Here is a 17,425-nt window from a genome sequence, read left to right as displayed (position 1 = left end):
GAGCTATAAGGATTGCCACGATTGTCTATGCTATTAGCCTAATGGTTCCCAACTTTTGCAATGCTAAATGCTGTGGCCCTTTAATGCAGTTCCTCGTGTTGTGGTGACCCCCGACCATAAAAGTTCTTTTCGTTGCTGCTCCATAACTAAACTTTTGCTACTGTTATGAATCATAATGTAAATATTTTTGGAGACAGAGGATTGACAAAGGTGTCACGGCCACATGTTGAGAACTACTGCTTAACCATAACAGGTTTTTTTTTTTTTTTCTTTTAGGTTTGCTGTGACCTCATTTGGAAAGTGACCCGGTAGTGTTTGCAGATGGCTACACGGTACAGCGCTGCACACTTAGCACGTGTAAGTTCTCGTGTCACATGCGAAACGTTTGGGCACACACCTGCCCTTCAAATTCAGCAGCAAGACAACATGCTCACCCCCACTTCTTGGCCAGTGAGTCCAGCAATGGGATACCGACATACTGTGTGTCTTACTGGACATCTTGGCAGAGTCCTTCCCTGGGGAGATGACTGACACAGGTCTTGCTGTGCCCGTCTCCTGGGAACCTACTCGTTTCACACATCCTTTTCTGCGATGATGCTTAGCTGGTTTGTGGTCTGATTTGCTGAGTGCTTCAAAGAATTTGAATTTTTGGGAACTGATGACCCATCCCCGGGTAACTGGAAACTGACTGTTTTTGTCTTCTCCCTACATGGAACAAATTAAGGGGGGGGGAAGACGTGTTAGTGAATCTTGATATATAACATTTTCTTCCTTTTTTTGTCAGTCAGTGAATACTGCCCACAGTGGTAAAAGTTCATGTATCATAATAATTATTTTCTTAGTTGCTTAATGATAATGTGAGACTGTATATTGGAAGTGCCTTTTTAATTAAGCCTCCTGTATAGTGCTGATAAAGACGTTAAGACGTCAGGTGAATATTGTGCTGTCTTAGGCAGAGTCTTACAACTCAATAGTTTAAATATGTCAGATGTATTTAACTATGGAAGCCCATATTAAACTCCAGAGGTGTCTGCCTCGAAACATCCATTTTATGTTAATCACAGCAGGGATAAGGAGAAAGAGCAACAGCTGTTGTCATGTGAGGGACTGGATCCCTCCCTTTAGCTCATTTCTCCTTTTACCTCTGAAGTTTTATGTGGGTTTCCCACCTTTCCCAGGAGGAATGGCTCGTAAGACTCAGTCTAGAGAGCAGTGTTTGTAATGATCGCCCTTTCCTAACTGCTGCTTTCCTCTGTGGCAGATAAGGCTGTAGCTACACAGAACGGCATTCCGTGGCCAGCATCTCAGAACACAGCCGCACCTTCCCTCGGGAAGAAGGTGGACCAGTGCTTCCATGTGTTCGGATCGATAACATAGTATCAAGCTCTGCCAGCTAATGACCCACTCACTCAGCTATTTCCCTGTGCTCCACAAACACTGTGAGGTAACTGCTATAATGACTCCCATTGCACCAAAGAAGAGATTGTGGCAAATGACACATTAATAACTCTTTCCAAGAACACTTTATTTGAAAGTGATGGGGCTAGGGTTTTAGCCATCTCATTCCAAAGGCACACTGAAGTGGAAAAGTACAGAACACTTTTATTAGAATAGGTCTGTTTTTTTTTTTTCTAATCAACAACTTTAAGGAAAAAATTATTACACTTATTTAGTATGTGTGTTTGTATCTGTGTGTACATATGTGTGCCTGTGTGTGCCATGGGACACATGTGGAGGTCAAAGAACAACTTGTGAGACTTTGTGCTCTCCTTCAACCTTGTGAGTCTTGGGGTGGAACTCAGATCATCAAGTTTGAAAGTAAATACCTTTGCCCACTGAGATAAGTTGCTAGCTCTCCAATCAGTAAATTCAATAAAACAACATCTTTATTTTTGCTTTTCATTGTCTACCTAGACCTATTTTCTTAATTTTATTAACATCATGAAATTATCTATTATTGAAACACAGGAAGAAAAAATTGGTTTCCTTATAAAAGTCAACCTAAAAATAAAACCTTAGCCTTAGTTTTTGGAAAGTTTTTAGGTTCTTAGAAACATTGATAGAAGCATTGTTCTGAAGCAGGACTGATTTCATATCATAATAATAGGAAATATCTCTACCAAATTAGGCTTAATCTCTGATATGATTCAAAATACATCTACGAAAAAGAATTGGGTTCTTCATGTATCTTTGTAGAACTCTGAAAGTTTGGAGGAGGCAAGTGAACCTTCCACATCAGAATAATGACATGTCATTAACCAGTTAATTCCTGAGTGTATGAGAGTGGAAAAAGACTATAATAAAATAAAAAAATTCCTAGTAAGTCATTCTCTGTCACTAGCAAATTTCTGTGCCAATCCAGATTTTGGTTTTAATCCAACATGGATTTTTCTTCTTTTAATGCAATGCTGCACTTGGTTCAATCTTTCAAATTTAACTAACTTCTAAATTTGAACTGGATTCTGTTTTACAGAGTTTATTAGCTGGCAGCTTGGAAGCTGAAAAACATTTTGGTTCAAAAAAACAATACTTTGTAAACATTGGCTAGTTCCCCAAGGTGTCACGTCACAAAACAAAACAAAACAAAACAAAACAAAACAAAACAAGAAAACCCCAAAACCAATATAAATTGAAGTGGGAAAGCTAGTAGTGCTCTAATTCTCAGCCCTGTGGGTCTTATTAACTGCAAAATTTAAATATTGTAACAGTCATTATCCAATTTCAAAATATATAGACACAAGATAGCCATCAAAATCTAAAAAGCACTCACTCAGGAAGTAAGATAATGAATTTTTCTTTTGTAGACTCCAAACTATTCAATATACTTTGTACCATTAGAAGTATATATTTTTAAATTTATGAGTATATTGAATAATGTGCAAGTTGTATGCTTTCACCTTTTGTCATTTTTCTTACAATGAATAGTAGTCATCTAATTTTGTAAACGCTCCAGCTGATATACATATGTATATATCCGTGTGTTTGCATACACTACATATGTTATACGGTGTAAGTTTATTTGTATTATTTAAAAAAATCCCAATAGACCAAATAGACCAAATAGACTGTCTCTATCTTTCCTTCTTCTTCTCTAAGATACATGACTACAGCAATTCAACTGTTATGATGTGTGTATTTCCTGTTTTCATATCCCATGTCTGACCTGTTAATAAACTCTCCTGTCTTCAACCATGAGATGTACCTAGAAACCACATCCACTGTGACTGTTCTTGTCCCGGAAGTAATCATCCTTTGCCTAGATTACTTTATAGTCAAAAGCCTGGTCTCCTTATTTTTGCTATTCTCTTGCAGCCTTTTCACAATAGGGCTTCCTGCATAATCACTACAAAAAGAAAGAAAGAAAGGAAAATAAAGAGAGCATATTAAGCAAGAGAGTCCTTGGATACCTTGAATGTGGCCAACAGACCCTGCTCAGTTTCTTCCTTGTGGCTTGCTCTCCTTGAAGTCACCCCGTTTTGATCCCCCTAACTGGGACTTCTGCATTTAGCTATTCTCAACACTCATGGGGGGGTGCCCTCTCAGACACTTTGAGCTTACCCTCTTTCTCCTTCTTTTGCCTCCTTTCTCCCTTCCCAGGTTTCCTCTGTAGCACCAAGCACTTTAACAACTCCTCTAACCCTTCAGTTTTTTTTAATTGTGTTATTTTCCTCTGTAGTAGCTAACATAACATATACTTCATGCATTTTTTTTAATCATTGATTATCATGTCTGAAGAAACACATACACAGAAAGAGATTTTGGCAGTAGTTTCTTGCTGTATCGTAGGGCCCAGAATCCTGCCCTCAGGATACTTTCACTGGATGCGTGTAGTAGAAGTAAAGAGGCGGAGATGGAAAGCATCAAAACACAATTCATGATGACATTTACTCCTAGAGAGGAATGGGGACAGACACAAAAGACCTTCCCCTTACAAAAGACTTATGGATGAATACACTGGTGTTTATAATATCACTAAGTCTCTGTATCTTGAAAACTTTCAAGATATTCTTCGAAACTAGATTTCCAATAATTGTGGGGACAAGGTGATATTATTATGTAGCTAAAGACCTTCTATGATGGATCCTGTTGGCTCTCCATTTTAATTTTCTTTTCCCACTCCTGCAGCTCCTCCCTAAGTTGGGGTATCTTAGTCTTTAATGTCTCCCCCCCCCCATGGGATATATAGAATTTTTCCACTTTTCTTTGTCTGACCAAATCCAACCATCTTTATGACTCAGGATAACTCTCTGTTATAGAGGAACTTTGTACAAGTGACACAAATTTTCATTCTGTCTTTTGAAATCCTAATCGAAGTGCCATGGCCTCTGTGTCCCTCACCCAGTGGGAAATCTGTCCTCTTTCCAATATTTAGAAGAATTCTTGCAGGCCTGTGGTTATTTCTTGATTTGATTTCCTGCCACCACTAAATGCGATGACTCATATATTCTCTCAACAATCCTATTTTCCCCCTTTTCTTCCCTGTGATAAGCCAATCATGAAACCCACACTCCCTTTTCTTATTTTTCTACGTGACTCATGCAAGACAGATGTGTGGAGACGTTGCCAGAGTCGGAGCTTTACTGGGGCAGGATAGAAGTGTGTGTGGGGTGAGTGGGTGGGGAGGTGGGAGTGGGTGGGTGGGTGGAGAAGCCACATTCCTGCATTGTAGCCTCTTGTTTGAATTCTGAGCCACAGTCTGAGCCACTCTTAAACTAACAGGGGCTGCCTGGAAATGTAGCGGGGAACTGAGCCCTAGACTTTCAGATTCAGGCTCAGGAGCCTTATTAATTGAGCTATTCAGGCCCACCCCTGGCAGTGTTTATAACAGACAGTCTTAGCTTAACCCTACCCATGCAGTGGGGGCTGCCTGTATCTCAACTTCAAGACGGGAAGCTTCTCAGGCTTCTGTAACTCCTATTAGTTACTTTTTGTAGAGAAGGCCCAAACACCTAACAGAAACAGCTTAAGGGAGTGAAATAAATACATTTCGGTTCACAGTATCAGAGGATCCAAGTCCATAGTTTCTTGCCCAGTGTTGGTTTTTACCTAACATCTTTACTGTCAGGTTCAAAGAAAACTCTACTCTCCAAATCCTAGTGCCTCTTTCCCGTTTACCAAAGGAGCCATATTGTTTTCACTGTCAGGAGGGACAAAGGGCTATCTGTTGGGCCTGTTAGAATACCAAAGCACATGCTGGCCTTCAGGCTTTCTCAGTACCACAAGTACCTGCGCTGGCTTTTTTCAGCTCTTCTCACCCTGTTCCCTACCCTAAACTTATACAGCTCAGAGGCTTCCCCCCCTTCAGCTTCTCATTTCCTTATACTATGTCAGGCATACACACCACTTTTTTGCCTTCTTTTCTTGGTCGCCTCTCTCTTGGTCGTCTCTGTCTTCCTCTCCTGCTCTGCCCCCTCTCTTCTAACATGGCCTGGTCTAGTCTACTGGCCATGTTCAATCTAATATTTTCTCTTTCGGCTCTTACTCCTCCAGGTGCCTTAGGCTGTACCCTTCCTCATATCTGAGAGGTTCAAAAACTTAGAGTTAATTCCTGGAGCAAAATCAGCAGATCACAGTCCTTTCAGAGCAGAGGTCCAGCAGCAGTCGCCTACCCAGATAAAGCTTAGGGTGTGACTGGAGTCACATAGCCCCTAAGAAAGCAGATGGAATGAGCTAACCTCCCCTCCCCCTTGATACAGCCTAACCTGCAAGTAACTGGGCAGTACTAGAGGTCAGGTGTCCCTCAAGTAGCCAGGCCTGACCGTTTGCAGTCTTGGCACCTAAAAATAGACCAATCATTTTAAGAGGTCAGCTCCCCTAGAGACCCTCTTACCCAGTCTTATAATGCCAAAGCTTGCACTTCCCCGCTTGTGTTTTGTCCCTTTACAAACCTTGTTCTCCCAGAGTTGGGGGTCGCTTGCCCCTTTGTCTTTGTAAAGGGCAGCCACCCAGCTCAAGCTTGTAGTGAAAGACCCTTGTGTGTTTTGCATTGGACTCAAATCCTGTTGGTCATTTGGGGACTTGTGAACTGGGTATTACAATATCCACACTAAAAACTGTTCTCTCAGCCAGACCTTGCAGTGTCCACATTCTCAGTTTATAGGTTTACATGGTCAGAACATCTTGGTGGCAGTGTGCATGGCAGGGTACAGCTGTTTACATCACAGCAGACAGATCACAGAGCCTTTACAGGAAGAGACTAGGAAGTGACCTCAGTGACTCACTTCCTCCAGCTAACTTCCATCTATTAGTTTCCACAGCCTTCATTATAGTAATCTTCCCTCAAATCCCTTGAAGACATTTGCCTTCATGAGAAGCTTTCTCTCTCAGAAAGGAATTGTGTGTTTAGCTCTTAAAGAAGCTGTTGTTCTCCTTGACACCTACTGCTTAGTGGTCAGTTTGCCATGTCTCTTCCTCACCTAATGCTTATTGTGCTGAGTCTTGTGTTGTTAGTTCCTGGTTCAGAGCATGATCAATGTTTGAGGAAGAAATAGAGCCCAAGTTTCCTGCTCATTAAAGACATCTGCTGGAAGGCACCGTTTGACCTCATTAAAATCAGTTCTTTTGATTCCCTACATGGACATCAACAGGGGTGGACATTATTTGTACTTTTTGGTTTTGTTTTCTCCAATGAATACATCCTGGCTTGTTTAGAAGGATGCTCCGTGACCTCTCAGTAGGGGCCTGTAAATTAACCAGAGGCACAGTGAGCGTTACCTGTAAACAAAACTGTGATCAGAAGGAGCTTTCTGGCTGGAGCTGTTGATGCTGTAAGCGTCTGCGGCTAACATCTTTTCTTCATTGTCTTGCTTTCTAGTTGAAGACCATGCCAATGCCGTTCCATCATTGGAAAGTCTATTGCTTGCTTTCCAGGGGTCATTTGCTGCATATGAGTGAACTGATGGAGAAATGGCGTAGCGTCTAACAATCATGACGTTGCCTGTACAGAAAGCACAAAATTCAAGTTAGAAAAACCACCCTACCCTTACGGATATTCACAATTAAAAAATTATGTTGATCATGTTTTGTTGATGTAAAAAGGACATCTGCTGATTTGTGTTTCAAGTGTTAGTGATCACAGCCACACAGTGGAGACCTTTTAAAGAGATGGGGTAATGGACATCATGAACATTTTGCCTGCATAGAGCTTATAGTATGGAGCTCATGTAGAAAATATATCACCAGTAAGCAATGCATGATGCAATTCAGATGATGAGAGATTATCTAGGAAGACGAAACGGGTGCAAGCTAGGGGTAGAAATATGTTAAAGAAGAGAGGAGCTCATTTAATTGTTTTATCAGAGAAAGCTCTTCACAAACACAGAAGTAGTTCATACAAGTAAATTAGTGTGGAGTCTATGGGTAACGAGAAGATTGTGAGGAGCCCAAATGCTTCAGACTCGAAATAATAATGAAGATACAGAAATATTAATTGCTCTAATTTTATCCCTACACATAATATATACATGTATTGATATGTCAAGATACATACCATAAATATATATATATATAATTATTATGTGCTAATAAAAACTAAAAATGTGTTTTTTTATTATTTATTATTATTAGTTACATTTTATTAATTCTGTATCCCAGCTGTATCCCGCTCCCTTATTTCCTCCCAGTCCCACCCTCCTTCCCTCAGCTTCTCCCTGCCCCTTTCCAAGTCCACGGATTGGGGAGGACCTCCTCCCCTTTCATTAGACCCTGTTTTATCAAGTATCTTCAGGGCTGGCTGCAACGTCCTCCTCTGTGGCCTAGCAGGACTGCTCCTCCCTTGGGGGGTGAGGAGGTCAAAGAGTCTGTCATTGAGTTCCTGTCAGAGATAGTCCTTGTTCCCCTCACTATGGGAAACCAATTGGTTATTGAGCTACTACGAGCTTTGTCCAAACAAAGGTTCTAGGTTATATCCATACATGGTCCTTGGTTGGAGCAACAGTTTCAGAAAAAAAACAAACAACAACAAAAAACAAACAAACAAACAAAAAAAAAAACCCCTGTGCCCAGATATATTTGGTCCTTGTGGGGCTCCTATCCTTTCCCTGTCATACTAACTCCCCTTCTGCCGAAGGTTTGGTTATGAGTCTTAGTATCTGTTTTGAAACGCTGCTTGGTAGGATCTTTCAGATGCCTTCTGCGGTAGACTCCTGTCATACGTCCAATGCACATCTCACTTGTCTTTCTAAGTGAGGATTGATTATCTTACCTCGTGTCTGCTTTCTTGTTTATCTTCTTTAGTTGTATAGACTTCATTATGTTTATCATATCTTGTAGGTCTATATAAGCGAGTATATACCATGTTTGTCTTTCTCCTTCTGGGAAACTTCACTCAGAATGATCTTTTCTAGATCCCACCATTTGCCTGCAAATTTCATGATTTCCTCCTTTTTGATTGCTGAGTAGTATTCCATTGTGTAAAAATACCACAATTTCTGTATCCATTCCTCCGTTGATGGACATCTGGATTGTTTCCAGGTTCTGGCTATTACAAACAAAGCTGCTAAAAACATGGTTGAGCAAATGTCCTTGTTTTGTACTTGAGCCTCTTTTGGGTATATACCTAGCAGTGGTATAGCTGGGTCTTGAGGAAGCGTTATTCCTAATTGTCTGAGTAAGCGCCAGATTGACTTCCAAAGTGGTTGTACCAGTTTACATTCCCACCAGCAGTGGAGGAGGGTTCCCCTTTCTCCACAACCTCTCCAGCATGTGTTGTCACTTGAGTTTTTCAAATTGGCCATTCTGATGGGTGTAAGGTGAAATCTCAGGGTCGTTTTGATTTGCATTTCCCTAATGGCTAATGAGGTTGAGCATTTCTTTAAGTGTTTCTCTGCCATTCAATATTCCTCTGTTGAGAATTCTCTGTTTAGCTCTGTTCCCCATAAAAATGTGTTTCTTGAGATACAAATACAATTACATTGACAATATTAAGCATTGTCTCTGTAAAACTGTATAAAATTCATCATGATGCATGAATGTATACAGTTAAATAGTAAGAATGAATTTTAAATATAATATGAACAGAGACTCAAAAGGCCTCCTCGCTCTCCTTTCCGGAAGAATGGGTTCATCCACCTCCCTTGGTCACCTAGATGGCCACAGTAATCAGCTGGTGATTGGTAACTGGCCTGTACTTGCATGGCTTGGCTTTAGGTGGTCATCATGAGACAGCCTACTGAGAGATAGAAGCAAGGGAATCTGGAAGAAAGCAAAAGTGCTTTATAAGGACAAATGAGTGTCTCTTCCTGATGGATGGGTTACCAGTTCCGGAGGACTTGCCATTCAATTTCTGTCCATCAATGTCTTCTGAGACATTTCTTCCTAGAAGTAAGTCAAATTTTCACCCTTTCTTGCAAAATTGAGAACTTTGGTTAAAAAAAAAAATTATTTCAGGCGATCTTGATTTCTCGGGATCCCTCTGAACTCCACGTGACTTGAGGTGGATCATTTGCCCTCTGCTATGGTATTGTTGTCATCTATGAGGACAACTTGACTCATGGGTTGATTTTCATCATTTCAGGCGCTTTCTGCTCATCGAATTTTTATGTCGCTTTGTATAACTAACTCTGTTATTAGCTAGCACAGAGATGTGATAAAAGCTATCCACATAATTATGTTTGCAGAACTACCGGAACTACCATGATTTATTCAGATTTGCCGCCTCTCATTGCAGGAGAGAAGAAAGGGTTAGGCCATTGCAATAAGCGGAGGTTATTCTGGTTTTTCATATCTTAGAAGCTCAGAAGGTGCAACTTAAGGTGGCAGTTTGGGACAGTTATTTGCAAATTTATCTGATGTGATTAACTATTTATTAAATTAGCCTTCAGCACTTCCAGAGGCTGTAGTGTGTACCATCTGCAATTCTGTAACAACCAGTTTTTGAAAATTGACAAACATAATAGTTTCTGTTTGAAAGAATTAGGAAACAATCTTATCTACCCATCCTGAGTCCTAGGGAACCCAGCAGGGGAGATTATGCTGATGACAGAAAAGCTGAATTTGTTTTATTTGAAAACTAAGCTTAATGTGGGACTGATTACCAAAGAAACTCTTTGCTCATCTCCCTGGGTCACAAATTATTCCTTCTTTCTTATCAACACAAGGGAAGAAATATTCAATACAGCATCACAGCTGCCAAATGCAGTTTCCTTGCCAGTGAAGGATATGAGCATATTGAAAGAATCAGGGCCCTGCAGTGCTGGGAGTTCCCTGAAATGAGATGTTTCTTAGTATCTCCCCCACTGCAAATGATACACTCAGAGTAGCCATACGGTGAGATTGTTCAGCGTAGGAAGGACAGGGGAGCATTCTGTAAAGTCACGGTTAAATTTCATATCCACCAAAAACTATGCAATGCGGATATTTCTACAAATATGTTTTTAACCTAAGGAGGATTTACTCTGAGTAGGCACACTGTAGTCTCATTATATAATATACATATTATATCAGCAGACAGGTGCACCTCTGAGCTGTAGCTCAGGTCTTAGCCTCAGGCTTTTGAAAGGGAAGCTAACTCTATTCACAGAATTTCTCCTTTGTTTTTCTCATGGCATCTATCACAGAACATCTGGAAGAACTTGTGGTTCCAAATGATTTGCTTGCAGGCTGTTTGAGACAGTTTCAGTCTTCAAGAGAGAAACATACTTCTGTTTCATGTCATTTAGTTATCAAAGGGTATTTTTGTATGATTTTATTTTTGAGGATGTTGCTTTCTTAAATGTTTTGGGTTTTATATTCTTTTCATTTATTTATTTGCATTTTTAAAATTGTATTTTTTATTATTTACATCCTGCTTGTAGGCCCATCCCTCCTCCCCTTCCAGTCCTACCTTTCTTCCCTTTCCCTCACCTATTCCTCACAAAAGGAGAGTTCCCTTTCCCATTCAGCTCAGCATATCAAGTTGCATCAGGACTGAGCATGTCCTTTTCCCCTGTGGCCTGGCAAAGCAGTCCTGCCAGGGAGAAGTGATCAAAAAGCTAGCAAGTGAGTCTGTGTCTATGCAGTCCCTATTTCCTTTACTAGAGAACCCACATGAAGCCTAAGCTGCCCATCTGCTATATCTTTGTAGGGGACCTAGGTCCAGTTTATGCCTGGTCCTTGGTTGATGCTTCCATCTCAACAGGCCCCTCTGGGTCCTGGTTAGTTGGTCTTCCTGTGGAGTTCCTGTCCTTTTCTCTTTCTTCCCAATTTCCAAAAGACTCACTACTTATTGCCTAATGTTTGGTTGTGAGTCTCAGCATCTGTTTTGAGATGCTGCTGAGAGTCTTTCAGAGGACAACTCTGACAGGTTCCTGTCTGCAAGCTTAGCAGAGTATTGAATAGTGTCAGGGGTTGGCACTTTCCCATAGTGCGGGTCTTTGCTTGGGCCAGGTATTGGCTGAGTATTTACTCATTCTCTGCTCTATCTGCTCTATCTTTATCTCTGCATTCTTGTAGGCTTCCAGGACTAGGCCTAAGTTAGCAGACGAAGGCATTAAGCCTCTGAGACAACAATTACTTCAGAATAAAAGTCTCTTTTACATATATCTGTTTGTGTGTATGTGTGTGTTCTCATTTGTGTATGTGTATATGCATATATGTACATATGTATGCATGTATATGTGTGTATGTATATGTGCGTATATGTGTGTATGTGTGTATGCATATGTGTGTATTTATGTGTGTGTATGTGTACTTGTGGAGGCCAAAAGATTATTCCTCAGATGCTGGCTATCTAGCTATCTTTCCTTCCTTCGTTCGTTCCTTCATTCGTCCATTCGTTCCTTCCTTCCTTTCTTTCTTCTCCTTTTTTACTTTTTTTCTTTCCCGACAGTATTCTTTAGTTGTCTGAAATCACCAAGTGAGCTAGGCTTGCTGGGCAACAAGCCTCATAGACCCATCCATTACCCCACAGACTTTCCAGTGCTGACTTTATGGTACACTCTACCATACAAAGCATTTAAAAAACAAAAAACAACAACAACCAGATTTTAGGCTTAAACTCAGGTCCTCAGGTGTGCAAGGCAAGAACTTTACAATGGTACTATTTTGCAAGCCCTGCTATTTTAAAACTTGTATATTCACTGTTCAAAATAATGGGTTTCATGATGAGATTTTAATAAGCTCATATGTATTGAATTCAACTTGTCCATTACCCTCATTACCTTGTCTCTCTACAGACCCTCTTCCTTTTTCTAAATAGTCTCCCTTCTGTTTTCATATTACATAAATATTTTTCTTAAAGTCTAAATTCCACATATTCTAGAAAACACTTGTATCTGCTTTTCTGAGTCTGGCTTATTTCACTTAAAATAATGATCTCTAGTTCCATTCATTTCCTGAAAATGACACAATTTTATTTGTTTATATTATATAAAAGCCAATTTATTTCTGTGGTAGATGATATTATTCTATTCTTAAAAGACCATACGTATTTCACCAGAAACTTAGATCTGATAAAAAAAACAAAACAAAACAAAAAAAACCTTTTAGCCAGAGATGAGAATATGGTCATGGGTTTTATGTATTGTTGTGGGAGTTTTCCTAAGGAGATGTGAACAGTTGTCCCCATTCACCCTTAACAGGGAACCAAAGCAAAGCAAAGCAAAGCAAAATATGAACAGTTCTATCAACGTCCATCTTGTGGAACCGAAGCGCTTATTGGGATTACGTATAGGACTCCAAGGCAGCTGTGAGAGTGAAAAGCGCACCCCAGACAGTGATTGATCATGAAAGCTGCAACGACATAGCATTTAGCATGACCACTAGGCAACCTGACAGGCTGAACAGTCTTCTTACAGCCTCAGGTGTCAACTCACACAAACCTAGACATGCCTGGGAAAAGACTTCTCCATGAGTAACTGCTTTTTATCAGATTGGCTGTGGGTATGTCTGGGGCTTTTTCTTCACTGTTGACTATGTGGGAGGCCCCAGGCCCCAGTGGGCAGGGCCATTATGCCTTGGTAGGTGGGTCTGTAGAAGAGAGGTATTTTTGCAACCCAGGGGTGGCAAGCCAGGAAGCAGCATTTCTCCACAGTCTCTGCTTTGGTTCTTGCCTCCAGGTTCCTGCTTGAGTTCCTGCCCTGGTTTCCCTTAGATGGACAGTAATATGAAAGCCAAATAAACCTTTTCTTCTCCAGGTTGCTTTTGGCAAAGTTATTTATCAAAGTAAAAAAATACAAACTAGACTATTCCTCTTTCCCCAATGGTCCTTACTGATTACATAACCTTGGAGACATGACCCTGTGGCTCTCGTAAGTTTCATGGACTTCCTACTTGAGTCACTTACTTCTGAAAAGTCATGTGACATAAAAGATAAGTATCACTTAAGAATTTTTTGAGATTATAATATAATTACATCATTTGCTCCTTCCTTTTCCTTACTCCAAATCTTCCCATATATGTCCTCTTACTAACATGTAAAATTCATAGTCTCTTTTTCAAATTAATTGTTGTTACATACATTGTATATGTAAATGATGTACATGCATATTTATATACATATATATGCCATGATAGTAGCTACAAGCTGCTCAGCTCATATAGTGTCATTTTTATATATGTATTCAGGGCTGATCATTTGGTGACAAATATAGTTTAAAGACATCCCATCAAAGGATTAAAGATACCTTTACATTACTGTGTGTGTGTTTTGTTGGAACAAATTAGAAAATTTTCTTAACTTTCCATGATATCTATTTCAGCTGGTCCTTCTCAAACTCAGTACTAAGGTACTGGAAGTTATTATTTACATGCCGAAGGAGTGTAATTCCAACTGTGCATTGAGAGCTTACTAATGTAACGTCTTCCAATGCTTTGAGTAGTGCAGTACTTATCTTAGAATAAGACACCCCTGTGAAGACCCCTGTTGCTTCGTTATTTGGTTGAGCAATATAGAAAAGAGAGTGAGGAAGAACTATCTACCTTTAGAGCAAGTTGGTGGCTTGTGTTGGCAAATGTATCCACCAGAGACAATGTTTTTCTTTTCTTTTCTTTTCTTTCTTTCTTTTTTTTTTTTTGAGACAGTTTCTCACTCCATAAGAGAACCTAACCTTTAACTCACTGTGTAGCCTGGGCTAGCTGCCCACTCATGATTCTCCTGCTTTAGCCTTTCACATACTGAGGTTATTGACACATGCCACCATGCCTGGCTGGAGACAACCTGATGGGTTGAACAGGTGTGTGTTACAGCAACTGGTTGTGAGAGAGCCAAACATCCTACAACATCCAGACTGACCTCCATAATGAATGATTATTCAGTACAAAATGTCACCCTTGCATGGAATTAGAAACTCTGTAGTAAGGATAGATTACGAACAGCCGTATCTTTTCTTCCTGTTGCCCAATAAGGAGGAATAATCTCATAGGTTGTTCTTTTGTAGTTTTCTTAGCTAGTCAGTAGACAGAGTTGCACAGATGTAGATAGGAATGTGCTTGCAGCTTTGAGATGGTTTGCTTCTTTACTAGAAAGACACATCTCTAATGAGGCCAATCCTCAGATCTGACATGTTCCACTGTCAACCTGTTCACAAGCACTAATTGGCACTGCCTGAAGGCTTTGATGGATGATAGTAAGAGCTATGAGTAGTTAATTAGGTGTATCAATTTTGTTTGAATATGGTGGTGTAGGCAAGCGCTGACAAATGAAGTGCAGAATATGCTTCTCACTGTTGATTCCGACATTTCAGGTAATTATGAAGTCGAGTCTCTTCTGTGACAAGTGAGCTATCTGACTGGTAACATACGCCAAACATTGACCTTGCATTTAAATATATGAGGTATTATATATACTATATGTATAATCGAGTTATTATAATATATGTGTGCTGTAGGAAAGGGATAAGATATAGTATCTGTCATTTGTCGCACACTGCCAGGCGTTACTTACCATTGCAAATAGTCATCATCAGCACAGAGGCGGGTACTGCAGGGCTTCCAGGTGGTTAAGGTTGAAGACGTTCAATAAGGAACTCAGAGTCAAGTGGCTGAGTAACAAACCATCAAGAACCATGTTTGTCTGACTTTGATCTATGCTAACCCACTCAAAACACTATTCCCGCCTAACATATGAGCACACCAATCAACATGTACATCCATTGTTCCACACTGTGGAATTTACATGGTTAAAGTCAAGCTCAAAAGAATCCGTTCTGAATGTGAATGATTTCTACCTATCTGTTCCTGGTAGCCCCAGAAGTCATTTTATTGTTGTTAAAATATATGCCTTGAAGAACCTGAAGGAAATTTTGACTAGGATTTCAAAGTTCATCTACTAGGAAGAAGAGGATGAAACCCATTATGGCAAGTACCAAATAATGAAATTGCGGGAGAAGCCCAACAAACCAATCATTTGGGAGATACTTGAAAAGGAAAGCATAGCCCAGAAGAGCCACATATGTTCAGTACCTTGTTGTTCCTGCACAGCTGGTGTAGAATCGACGGGAACACCACCATGAATGGTCCCCGGACACTGGCCACACGCAGCTTCTTCCGTTTCATCTCCTGATTCTCTCCCCGAGCTAGTGGCTGTCTGACTAATTGAAGTCAGCTTCACCCGGAGGTCATGATTCTCTTTCTCTAGTCTGTTGATTTCTACCCGCATTTCTTTGATAATCTGCATGAGTCGGGTGCTAGGATCCATTGCCTCTTCTCACAGACCAACTTTTCTTCATGAGCCAAATACATAATCTACTCAGTGGGCAGGATCATCTGCCCATAAACAATGTAGGTCACGTGAACACCAGAGCTCATGTCTCCCTCACAATCTTTCAGCACCTGGGTTTGATTGTCCAGGGAGGTAAAGGATCTCCATGACTTATTCATCCTGGGTTTTGTTTTGCTAGACAGTACTTTTCTATCTTTCATCTCATATCAATCAACAGACATAGAATACTGTTTGTGTCTGAGAAAAGGGAATATTCCAGAAATTTCCAGTAAATGGCAGGGGTTCATGTTTCCATCGTTAATTTATCATCATGATGGCCATTCAGTCTTTTCTGTTGCCCCATCTGGGATCAAATGTTCATATGATCACTGATTGTTACATGTACACCAAAATTGTTGCATAACTAATTCTTTGCTTTATGAAATATACTGTAGTTATGTATTTGGGGACAAATTACTAATTTGACATCTGTTGATTAAGAAAAGCTTATGTTAACCACGAGGGATGACATATGAACTAACTAATGGGATATTATTGATAAGTAATTGGTAACACTTACCAATAAGTGTTATTGGTAAGTCTGAATAGATCCCTTGAGAAGAGTAGGTTTTTGTCCATACAGATATGTTTTGCTATTATTGGATTTTAGGGTGTTATCTTTTTTATTATTATTATTAATTACACTTTATTCATTTTGTATTCCCCCATAAACCTCTCCCTCCTCCCCACCCGGTCCCACCCTCCCCCCCTTTCTGCATGCATGCCCCTCCCCAAGTCCACTGATAGGGGAGGTCCTCCTCTCCTTCTTTCTGATCTTAGTCTATCAGTTCTCATCAGAAGTGGCTGCATTGTCAGGGTTCTAGGTTACCTCCACAGATAGTCCTTGGTTGGAGTATGAGTCTCTGGGAAGTTCCCTGTGTTCAAATTATCTTGTTCTGTTGCTCTCCTTGTGGAGTTCCTGTCCTCTCCAGCATCAGAAGAAAAAAGAAAACAGGAAACAACCTAGGAACCTGCTACCGAGGGCCTCTGAAAGCCAGAAGAAAACAGGAAACAACCTCGGAACCTGCTACAGAGGGCCTCTGAAAGCCTCTGCCGTGCAGACTGTCAAAGCAGATGCTGAGCCTGATGGCCAACTGATGGGCAGAGTGAATGGAATTTTATGTAAGAAGTGGGAAATAGTTAGGGTGTTATCTTGGCAAAGGTTTTCTAGGGAGATTTTGGAATGTGAGACGATCCAGGGTGATATTAATTCTGAATGAGAAAGGCATGAGGCAGCTTCAGCTTTCATTAGCTATTTCCTCAAGAGGATTCTTTGTTGGGAATGAAAAATATAATCCTATATAGCATATAATCTGATGGCAATATCTGGAAAGTCAATAAATGTTTAAACATAAAGGAGTTTCTCAGCAGGGTGAAATTGATTAGAAAACTGTTTTTTTTTTTCTTCCCTCTTTCCTATGTATGTTGACATTTTTTGAACATCCTATTAGACATTCGTTCACTGACCCGTACTATAGATACGGTCGCACAAACCAAGTCTTACTGCTCTTTCCACCAAACAAATTTGCTTGTTAATACTATTCATTTATTTATTACCAGTACTGGGGATTGAACCCAGGACCTTGTGCTTGGTTAGCATGAACTCTACTAACTGAGATAAGGTCCCACAGTCACAGCCAACAAATTTGTTTTTTTATGTTCAAATTTTGGGATATATTTACTGAAAGTTTAGCCTATAAAAATAAATAGGCTGTGCTGATAGGTAATTTCTATTTCAATGTGAATGAA

The 17,425-nt window shown here is 40.2% G+C and overlaps 1 protein-coding gene across 1 annotated transcript; it reads right to left on the bottom strand.

Moving 5' to 3' along the window:
- Positions 1-572: 572 nt before the first annotated feature.
- Ccdc195 (coiled-coil domain containing 195) lies at positions 573-15,613 on the bottom strand. Its single transcript, XM_055616490.1, has 3 exons — positions 15,379-15,613; positions 6,715-6,937; positions 573-705 (listed from the first exon to the last, which is right to left on the bottom strand). Exons 1-3 carry the CDS (start codon positions 15,611-15,613, stop codon positions 573-575), a joined length of 591 nt encoding a protein of 196 aa, XP_055472465.1.
- Between the last annotated feature and the right edge of the window lie 1,812 nt (positions 15,614-17,425).

The sequence above is a fragment of the Psammomys obesus genome, unplaced genomic scaffold (assembly GCF_907164565.1).
Source record: "Psammomys obesus unplaced genomic scaffold, mPsaObe1.curated_primary_1811, whole genome shotgun sequence".
NCBI lineage: Eukaryota > Metazoa > Chordata > Mammalia > Rodentia > Muridae > Psammomys > Psammomys obesus.
Note: the sequence above shows the minus strand (reverse complement) of the source record. Positions and strands in the feature narration are given on the sequence as shown.